The sequence below is a fragment of the Kryptolebias marmoratus genome, linkage group LG5 (assembly GCF_001649575.2).
Source record: "Kryptolebias marmoratus isolate JLee-2015 linkage group LG5, ASM164957v2, whole genome shotgun sequence".
NCBI lineage: Eukaryota > Metazoa > Chordata > Actinopteri > Cyprinodontiformes > Rivulidae > Kryptolebias > Kryptolebias marmoratus.
Window position 1 is genome coordinate 5,089,527 of NC_051434.1, and position 10,218 is coordinate 5,099,744.

Here is a 10,218-nt window from a genome sequence, read left to right on the forward strand (position 1 = left end):
GATCCAAACCTCCTAAAAAACATAAGTGTGGCTTTCTTTGTTTTATTCAGTGGGAGACATCTTTCCAGAATCAATGTTTTCAGCTGAATGCAGAAGAAATCAGGACATTTTTAGCTGCTTGTCATCAACATGTGTTCTTGACAGCTGCGCAGGAGAAATAAAAATGTCACGAATTGAGAAATTAATAAGAAAACTGAATAAATTGATCTTTACAGGCATCATTTTTAAATTAATAAATAGGAAAGTTTGTTTGCTTTCACGCAAAGTCCGTTTCTGACTCAACAGAGTTGAACTTTTTACTCTAAAACCTGAAAAACCTTGTTTTAGTTGAACTTTGTTCCCATTTTAACAGCTAACACAATCATGACCCCGGTGTTTGAGCGAGTTCTTTGTGGTGTTCATATTTTATCGAGGGTTTAAGCAGCACTTTAGGGCCTGATTTGTCACAGCTGATGGATCTTTGATAGACTGAAGATACTCTTTTCAGCAGTTTCAGTTTCAACGATCCCAAAACTGTTTAAACCCCAGAAACTGCCCAATCATCTGATTTATCTCAGTGGTTGTGGAACTTAACCTTTAATGTGTGGTTAGGTACAACCACATGTTATTTGGACCAAAAGGCTCAGAAACTTTACTCCAACTTTGACTCATTGATTGAATAAACAAATGAGTGAATGATTAACACACAAATTACAACATGGACGAAAACCCAAAGAGAACCTTGGATGTGAAGCGTTTATTTGTTTTCCTTTTACATAACTGTCACTAAAATCCCATCTTGTGCAACAAGTGGAAAACCCAAGGGTTTTAACTCTGTCCGATTGTTTAAAATCCATTCAGCTCGTCGGATCAGTCAGTGTTTCTTTGGTTTTTTAAGCTAATTCCCTCGGAAGCATGATGAATCTGTGGCTGAGCTGCCTCCTCCTGTTTGCCTCGTTGTTTCTGAGCAGCTCTGCTCCGACACCTGAAGAATGCCAGAATCTGGTCAAACCTTTGTCTCTGGCCGACCCATCTGTGGTAAACCTCCTATTTCTTCCTGGTTTTTGAACGCTGGCACTGTTCTTGAATTTTGCACTTGTTAGCTGTAACCTTTCTTTTTGTTTTGAGTTGAAGTGCAGCTTCTAACATCTGGTTTGTCACTGTTTCTACAGCTTTGCAGCAAAGCTCATTTTAGGCTTCAGCTGCAAAGCCCAGTTTGTCACATGTTTACCTTGAAAGAAAATCAAATAAGCAGACATTGTTCGGATGGGAAAACAGCAACAAAACTAAACAAATGCAAAAGTGTAGTGGCTTAATGTAACTTTCTTTCACATCGGTGTGTCGTTTATGAGAAAGAGCTTGGATGAAGACTTCTGCACTCTCTGACCGATACAAAACATCGCTTCAAATATGACCAGACTATCCCTTTAGGAGCTATAATTTCCAGCCTGCTTGTTTGTGTGCAGATGTACGGCAGAATGAACTTCCTGGTGGGATACGCAGATCACGAAGTTTATAAAGCCATCCTGAAGGTAACCGACAGCTCCTGGGTGAAAGTGTCAGCATCACCAACAAGCGCCACGGAGATTGTCGTGTCACAGGAGAATAAAATGTAAGCCCACAACATAATATTTGTGAAACTCTGGAAACTCTCGTATCAGTGTTATTAACATGCACCCTGACAGCTCCCAGGCATTCGTTGTCAGCTGAAGTCTGAACGGGTTACGGGAAGATGGACTTTACTCGTCTGAACTGACATCTTGATGTCTTTTACACTTTTTTGCTGTTTGTCTCAGAAATGGAACCTGCTTCAGTTCAACAGTGAAGGGGACAGTGGAGGGTGACACAGTGAACTCATCAAGTAGGTTTACTGAGCTATGCTTTTATTTATTTAGACTTTTTAATACTAATTTTATCCGTTGCTTCTCACCCTTTTATAATTGAACACTTGGGTTTCTGTAATTCAGGATTTTATTTTAAAATGACTTCAGTTTCATGGGGCTAATGTTGTTTTTTATTTTTTCCGTCTGTCCTCAGTTGCCAATACAACCTCGGTGTTTCACGTGCTGCCGAGCTGTGAGGGCTGTCTGGCCTTAAGCATAAACAGCACCGCCAAAAACATCCAAAATCTCCTCAAAGCCATGAAATTCAGCGACATTTCAATGGCTGACGAGTTCCACATTCGCGCCCTTTATCTTTTAGGTAAGAAGGAACCTGTCAGATGGAGAAAATGTTTCATCAGACACAAAACTCATCAAGATTATTTTTGTTGTTTTGTTTCCAGGCCCGGAGACGACCCTGAAGGACTCTGATCTGGAGCATTTCAAGAAGCAGGCGAGCTGCCTCGGCTTCTCCGCAGAGCTGGACTTCCACTATAATCCTGAAAAAAGTGAATCAGCAGCGAAATCAAGATAAACTGCTCAGCTTGGATTTTCAACAAAACTGATGGGTTTTGTTTTTTTCTTTGTCTCTGCAGGTTTCTGTCAAGAAGGTGAAGGCATCAGGATGCCATACTCCCAATAAACCTCTAAATAGCCAACCAGGAACAAATAACTTCAGCTGAATCTCCTAAATAAAAGAATTAAATAAACTTGTCTGTGTGTTTCAATTTGAACACTGTAGTGAATTTCAAGGTCATTTCAGTTTAATGTCATCAAAGGGGCACCAGTCTCAACATTAATCAGAAGAAAAGTGACAACAGATTCCACATTTTGTAAATTTATCACCACGTTCTGAAACTGATGGTGTATTGGCTTCTTTAACCACATTCATGAGGCAAACCAATGAACACGACCCTCGCTGAGCTGCTGCTTGGTCTAAAGGAGAGTATGGATGTCTGAGGCGAATTATGGACTTCTACTGCAGAACTAAAAGAAAACAGAATCGGGTCCTGACAGATCAAAAGCACTCACTCGTTTGGGCCAGATATGGTTTCTTTAGGGTTTTCAAGCTGCAGTAACAGGCGTGTAGTTGTTGAAAAAAGATGGTGGATTTTTTTTTTTTTTAGGTAAAACCTGACTCGACAAAAGGTTAAAAAAGTGCTTTAGACTTTGGTATAGTCAGCCTTTGTGGGGTGAAAACATCGTTCATTTTGAGTCCGTCCGGCCTCTTCACTTGATTCTTAGAAAAAGGGACAGACACTTGATCCATGGAGGGCATGAGTCTGTGGATGAAGGAGAGGAAAATACTGAGCATCTTCTCGAACAGAACCTGTGAAAAACAGGTATGTAGAGTTATCTGACCCTTAGGGGCACTTTCAAACAAAGGGGTAGAAGCTGACATAATATTCTGATTTATCCTCCTCACCACCATGTAAAATTCCACCCACCCCTTCACATTTGTTATCAGTGAAAAGCCCTAAATGTCCAGGTTGCAAAAGGAGTTCATTCAGTATTATGCAGTGGGTGGGAGATATTCAAGGTTTACAAATGTCCCCCACAGAGAACAGGTTTTAGCTACTGGCAGTCAGGATGATATTAAGTTTGGTATTATTGTTAAAGTCCCTTAAAAAGCAAGAAAACAGCAACCTGTGTGTTCTGCTGTGTTACATTTAGGATCATTGTTGCTAATGTCTGCGACAGGTTACACAACATGTTTACACTCCAGCAAAAACACTTTGCATCTGTTTACTTAAAAGGAAATAACATCAACTGGTGGTATTTTGTCTTCTTATTCCATTTTATAGTAAAATATTTGAACCAGTACCCCTTATGGCTCAAACCAAGGCTCAAAAGAAATATGGACATCCTGGGTAAGAGTCATGACTTTCAGCCTTTTAGATTTCAATAACATTTTCCATAATAATCTGGAGTCACTAAATGTTCCATGACCAAGACATGGATAAACATCAGCAAAGTCAAAGAAAGATTGTGTTAACTCACTAAGCACACATTATCTTTGACCCCTGAGGCCTTATATACCAAACAGTTGTCCTCCTGTTTGCACCTGTCCCGTTGAAGCGCAGAGTGTTTGATTTTCATCTCTGAGAACCATGAGTTTTCTGAAGGGAACGATTCTTCTGCTGCTGCTGGTGGTGATCGGCACCAACGCAGCACCGGGCCCAGCTGCTGAAGAATGCGCTAATGTGACCAAAAGGCTGCCAACAAAAGATCTGCATGAGGTCAGATTTATTTTTCTGCATGTCACTTATTTTTGGTATCTGTTACTTTCAGGTGTTAAAGATTAATTTTGCTTATTTTCACAAGCATTTTTTGTAATTATCCCACATTCCCAGAGAAACACAGAACATGTTCCAGGTTGGCTCAGATGCTGACTTGTCGTCTTCCCCCCCTCCTGCAGATTTTCGGCGACTGGGTTCTGGTCTGGTCCGTTTCTAACCATGACTTGGGCCATGGCTTACTGGAAAACCTTCTTAGCTCCCATGTAGAGTTCAAACTCGACAACGACAACAAAACTATTGACTACATTGAGAGAAACCAATTTGTGTGAGTTTTCACATTGAAACAATGCCTCTGACAGAAGTATGGCTGCGGTATCTGAGGTTAAAGGCAGAAAGGAATCAAAATGAGCAGACAGCAAATGTATTTGTTTGGAAGTCTGAAGTTAAACAGACTGTTGTTGTTTTCTGACTGAATGTTGTTGTTTTTAGTGACAATGGAAACCTTGCCCATTGTACCACCTACTATACCAAGATGACGATGCCCTCGGATGATGCTGAACACCACACAATAAATCTGATTCCATCAGTAAGTCAGATCATCAAGACTGTTGTAATAAACCAAATAATCAATGGTTCAGTGTGATCTGTAGTAGTAGTCACCAGAATAAAGATATGTTCATGTTGTGATAATAGATCCACAAGAATTAAAAAGCAACAGAAATAAAGTATCAAACCTCCAAAAAACAAAAAATATCTTTATATACAAGACATTGACCGTAATAAGTTTAGAAACATTATTAATCGACTTCTTTCCTGCTCAGCACAAACATCAGCTATACTTGGTTCACATTTTGTAGATAAAACTTTGGGTTAGTATTTGACATATAGAGGCTGCTAAGACAAGTGGCAACTATAATTGGTAGACATGTATCTTACAGCCCAATCTGTATTTGGTATGTACTTACCTGGTATTAATCTGATACTGGGTATTATCCTGATACAGACCAGGTACACTGCGTATTTATCTGGTACTTATTGGGTACAGAAAAGCTACCTACTTACCTATTATGTAACTGTGCCTACAGGGACCAGGCTGTATTATAAAGTGACTTGTTACCTTGTATTTATAGAGTACATACCAGGTACTTACTGCTTAGTTTTACTGTATTTGTCATGTCTTGAAGAGGCGACCTGCCTCTGGTTGCTTTAAGATTCAATCACAACATCAGCCTCCTCTACAAAATATTTATTTATCTATTTATTTTTAAATATTGTCGGCCTGGCAACACAATCTAAAGCAGGATTGTTACTGTTATTGTGTATGAAGGTGTGTTTCTTTTGTCATTTCTTATTTTCAAGTTTGTTCTGTGTGTTTTTGTGCATCAGGACTAGAAAAGGACGGAGAGGCTCAGGAGTACACCGAAATCGGAGACGTGGACTTCTATCAGACCTGCGACGACTGTCTGCTGATGGACTACAAAACCTCAACGCATCAATTCCTGCTGTTCTACAGTAAAACGCTCGCACACAACTTAACAATAAAAACCGAGTCAGCATTTCCCCTGCTGTGACCGTCCCGCCCGCTGAACTCAGTTTTGTTAACGTGAACGGTCTCGTTTTGTCCCTCAGGGAGAGAGGGGTCCCATCAGGATGTCGAGCAGCATAAAACCCACCATGCTGATCATTTGAAAGTGGCTGAGTGTTTGGGATTCCCCCAAAGCCAACCATTTATCTACAACGGAAAAGCAGGTCAGTCACTTCAAACCACAATACTGCCAAAATCAGCACGTTTACCTCATCTGACTTTCTCTTTTTATCTTTTTTTACAGATTTCTGTCACAAGAAATCAGCTCCAGAGCCGAGCGCTGAGTAGCCCTGAGTGGAGCAGGAAGGGAAGAGAAATAAACGCAAAAGCCTTCACAAATGTGTCTGTCTTGTTTTATTCACAATAAAACTACTTTTATCGGACAAACTTCAACATGAATAAAACATCTGAGTGTGTGTGTGGATCTGTTCAGATTGACAAACAGTGACTTAAAACAAAATGAGTTCACGAAGGCAGACAGAAACAAACACAGAGCGTTTGGTTAAGATCAGAAAAGGTCAAGTCTGGATTAAAAATAAAAGATTTAAAACAAAAGTATTTCAGCTGTTTGATAAATTTTAATCTAAACATTTTAATAACATTTTTTTATTTCAGCCAACGGCTGAAATATTTGGTTCTCCTTTGGTTCCTCTCATTGCCACTAGATGTCCTCAGTTACTCTTATCATCTTTGTGTTTCCACTTTTATCCTGTTCTTTTGGAGTAATTTCTGTCCCAGAGCATGGATATTTTGTTTGGATTTTGGGTTCTCCGCTTGTTCAGTTTTTTTTTTTTCTCGGTGCTGAGTTAAAGTTGGGTTTGCTTTTCGTCTGCTGCTTTTTGCTTCTTTATTCTGCAGTTAAGTCTTCCTATTTTACTTGTCTCTGTAATAAACAAGAAAACAAAACTTTCTCAAATTGCAACAAAAGAGAACAGAAAATCTATTTTTACAAAGCTAAACAAATGTATTTATTACCTTGGAGAAAAGCTGCAGAGAGTTAATGAATCTGGCTAAATTTAACATATAAATTAGGATTTATTGATTAAAAATGAAACGTATAATGTTATCATCACATGTTTTAATTTGTTTATGATTAAGAACAAAGCAGACTGAAATAGTTCTATTAACAGTTTTATTAAAGTATTTATCTTTTCACAAAAATCTGTCTGTTTTGCAATTAAGTATCTGTTTATATTTGCATTAGCTTTCAGTTTGGTTATTAAAATATCTTTCTATATATTATTATATATACCCATATTGTGTAAAACTATTTAAGTGATTTGGTTTCAATTCAGGTATTTTTAAACACTTTGTCTATTTCTCAGAGCAGAAATAAATAAGGTTCTGATAAATTAAGCTGAGCTTTTAGGATCTGAAAAAAAAGTTTTTTTTAGTTTGATTAATTGAAACAGTAACATTTTCTTCGAGAACAAATGAACAGATTTAGAGATTTAAACGACTTAAATTAAAACGTTTTGTGCTGAACTTGGCAGTGATCTGTGTTTCTGACGATGGTTGGATGAAGGCTGATGGTTGGATGTTTGGATGGTTGGATGGAGGCCAGTGGTTGGATGTTTGGATGGTTGGCAAATATCAAATTGGTTTGAAGCCAGATTTTTTTCCCACTTCTGCATTTAAAACTTAAACACAATCTGTAATATGATTATTAATAATAAAAAACAAATAATAATATTAAAATGTTCAGATTAAACTTGATCAAACAGCTGAAATACTTTTGTTTTAAATCTTTTATTTTTAATCCAGACTTTTATTCATGTTGAAGTTTGTCCAATAAAAGCAGTTTTATTAGAAATAAAACAAGACAAAGACACATTTGTGAAGGCTTTTGCGTTTATTTCTCTTCCCTTCCTGCTCCACTCAGGGCTACTCAGCGCTCGGCTCTGGAGCTGATTTCTTGTGACAGAAATCTGTAAAAAAAAGATAAAAAGAGAAAGTCAGATGAGGTAAACGTGCTGATTTTGGCAGTATTGTGGTTTGAAGTGACTGACCTGCTTTTCCGTTGTAGATATATGGTGGTCTGTCGGGGAATCCCAAACATTCAGACACTTTTTTTATATTCAGCATGGTGGGTTTTATGCTGCTTGACATCCTGATGTGACCCCTCTCTCCCTGAGGGACAAAACAAGACCGTTCACGTTAAGAAAACCACATTTAATGTGAGGAAAGTCACTCTGTGATAAAGGCTGAATAATTTTTAATGAGATGCTGTGTCTGTATGAGTGTCTTACTGTAGGAGAGCAGGAATCGCTCCGCCAAGATATTGTAGGTGATCAGCAGACAGTCGGGGCAGGTCTGATAGAAGTCCACCACTCCTGTTTCGTTGTATGCCTGAAGCACGCCGTTCGTCTCCTGTCCTAAAACACACACACCCACATGTCTGTCTCTCTACCTTTGCAGGGACTTCCATACATTACTACAGCCTAACCCTGACCCTTACCCTAACCCTAACCATTACCAGTACATACCTAACCCTAAACCAAACCTAAAATCAATTCACACCTTAGTCCTAAACCTAACCCCTAACCCAAAAACATAATTTCTCCTCGTGGGGACCAGGCTTTGGTCTCCACAAGGAGCAGTTGGTCCTCAAAAGTTAGGAAAATTGTCCCCACAATGTACCAAATACAAGTCCACACACACACACACACATCAATAACAATCCCTGGTAGATAACCTGTATTTTGTGTCTTGTGTCTTCTTTGTTATACCTTTTAAGGTAAATAGTGCCCATACTTCTCAGACTGTAAAAATTGTTGTTGGTACTTTCAGCAGATATTTTTTTTATGTTGATGTTTGACGCTGAATTCCATTTACATCTGAACTTGAAACTCGGATCTCCGAATGACGTCAGACCTGACTTGATTGTGTTTCAGTTGCAGCCAGGAGGGTTTGGTCATGGTTGCGCTCAGTTTATAAGCCGTTGACAATACAGTCTGTGCGTTTTAACTAAACATGGCTGGAATGTACTGCATGTGTGACCAGATTACTACGATACAAACTGCACCTGTGATTGTTATATTGTGCTAAAAAAGTCGACATGAACATGTTACATTTATTGTGGGGTAAATTTGGGTGGCGTTCTGACTTACTGAAAAAAAAAAAAACACACTTTGCTGAGTTTTCCTCAGGATCATCAGGGACCTTTGTCATGTTGGCATAGTAGGTAATACAGGACTTGTGACCTCCACTGAAAACAACGAGAGAAGAAAGCAACATCAGTCTGCCATGTGTGCTGTCTCTCAGGGACTCCTGCACTGTCAGATAATGTGGCTACAGCGTGTCTCTGAGTCAGTGTTTAAATGTGGGAACTCACGTAAACATGTTCCTCAGAATGAACTCAACAGCTTTGTTATCATGGAGAGCTTTGAACTCTACGTGAGAGGTGGCCATCATTCCCAGCAAGGCTTTACCTATTTCACGTTCAGACACGGACCAGACCATAATCCAGTTGCCATAAATCTGCAGTGGGGGCAAGAGGAGAACGGGTCAAAGTCTGGCCCAATTGAGCTTCTCTGGAGTTTTTCTAGAATTTTTTAAATGCTGCTAGTATTTGTGAAAATGAACGAAATTAGACTTTTATGTCTCTAACAGATTACAATGGATGGTAAATGTCAACTGATAAAATGTTGTCCATTACAGAATTTGAACATTTACCACAGACATGTCATCCAGAGACAAAGCTGTGACCAGCGGCCGGCATTCTTCTGATAACGGAGCTGACAACTTGTGACAAAAGTCTGTACAAAGAGATAGAAAGAGAACATTAGATAAAGTAAAGCATAACGATCGTGTCGACAGCCGTCAGTCATTTAAAGTCACTGACCTGCTTTTCCATTATAGACAAACGGCTTGTTGTGAGGGAATCCCATACACTCAGCCAGTTTCTTGTGGTCATCGTGGTGGGTTTTATGCTGCTCAGCATCCTGATGTGACCCCTCCTTCTCTGATGCACAAAACAAGATCATTCACGTTAACAAAACTGAGTTCAGCGGGCGGGACGGTCACAGCAGGGGAAATGCTGACTCAGTTTTTATTGTAAAGTTGTGTGTGAGCGTTTTACTGTAGAACAGCAGGAATTGATGCGTTGAGGTTTTGTAGTCCATCAGCAGACAGTCGTCGCAGGTCTGATAGAAGTCCACGTCTCCGATTTCGGTGTACTCCTGAGCCTCTCCGTCCTTTTCTAGTCCTGATGCACAAAAACACACAGAACAAACTTGAAAATAAGAAATGACAAAAGAAACACACCTTCATACACAATAACAGTAACAATCCTGCTTTAGATTGTGTTGCCAGGCCGACAATATTTAAAAATAAATAGATAAATAAATATTTTGTAGAGGAGGCTGATGTTGTGATTGAATCTTAAAGCAACCAGAGGCAGGTCGCCTCTTCAAGACATGACAAATACAGTAAAACTAAGCAGTAAGTACCTGGTATGTACTCTATAAATACAAGGTAACAAGTCACTTTATAATACAGCCTGGTCCCTGTAGGCACAGTTACATAATAGGTA

General features: G+C 39.2%; 3 protein-coding genes across 3 annotated transcripts; 2 read left to right on the plus strand and 1 right to left on the minus strand.

Moving 5' to 3' along the window:
* The first annotated feature begins 769 nt into the window (after positions 1-769).
* Positions 770-2,569, plus strand: LOC108243931. The gene is made up of 6 exons (XM_017429690.3): positions 770-1,017; positions 1,446-1,591; positions 1,776-1,840; positions 2,017-2,181; positions 2,264-2,368; positions 2,456-2,569. Exons 1-6 carry the CDS (start codon positions 895-897, stop codon positions 2,500-2,502), a joined length of 651 nt encoding a protein of 216 aa, XP_017285179.1. The 5' UTR covers positions 770-894; the 3' UTR covers positions 2,503-2,569.
* A 1,227-nt stretch (positions 2,570-3,796) lies between these two features.
* LOC108243935 (saxitoxin and tetrodotoxin-binding protein 1-like) lies at positions 3,797-6,081 on the plus strand. The gene is made up of 6 exons (XM_017429699.3): positions 3,797-4,099; positions 4,279-4,424; positions 4,589-4,689; positions 5,486-5,611; positions 5,729-5,848; positions 5,929-6,081. Exons 1-6 carry the CDS (start codon positions 3,971-3,973, stop codon positions 5,970-5,972), a joined length of 666 nt encoding a protein of 221 aa, XP_017285188.1. The 5' UTR covers positions 3,797-3,970; the 3' UTR covers positions 5,973-6,081.
* Positions 6,082-7,521: 1,440 nt separating this feature from the next.
* Positions 7,522-9,958, minus strand: LOC108243899 (saxitoxin and tetrodotoxin-binding protein 1-like). Its single transcript, XM_025008947.2, is given in 9 exon segments — positions 7,522-7,612; positions 7,694-7,784; positions 7,786-7,814; positions 7,934-8,059; positions 8,795-8,892; positions 9,019-9,164; positions 9,360-9,442; positions 9,529-9,648; positions 9,766-9,958. Coding segments are annotated over 9 exon segments (780 nt in total). The 5' UTR covers positions 9,809-9,958; the 3' UTR covers positions 7,522-7,568.
* Positions 9,959-10,218: the final 260 nt, after the last annotated feature.

Excerpts from the sequence above, each read along its gene's own strand:
- LOC108243931 (XM_017429690.3), top strand. The coding sequence starts at position 895 with ATGATGAATCTGTGGCTGAGCTGCCTCCTCCTGTTTGCCTCGTTGTTT. Across the intron at positions 1,592-1,775 it reads GTGTCACAGGAGAATAAAAT|AAATGGAACCTGCTTCAGTT; the intron begins GTAAGCCCACAA and ends TGTTTGTCTCAG. Across the intron at positions 2,369-2,455 it reads CCACTATAATCCTGAAAAAA|GTTTCTGTCAAGAAGGTGAA; the intron begins GTGAATCAGCAG and ends TTGTCTCTGCAG.
- LOC108243935 (XM_017429699.3), top strand. The coding sequence starts at position 3,971 with ATGAGTTTTCTGAAGGGAACGATTCTTCTGCTGCTGCTGGTGGTGATC. Across the intron at positions 4,100-4,278 it reads CAACAAAAGATCTGCATGAG|ATTTTCGGCGACTGGGTTCT; the intron begins GTCAGATTTATT and ends CCCCTCCTGCAG. Across the intron at positions 4,425-4,588 it reads ATTGAGAGAAACCAATTTGT|TGACAATGGAAACCTTGCCC; the intron begins GTGAGTTTTCAC and ends TGTTGTTTTTAG.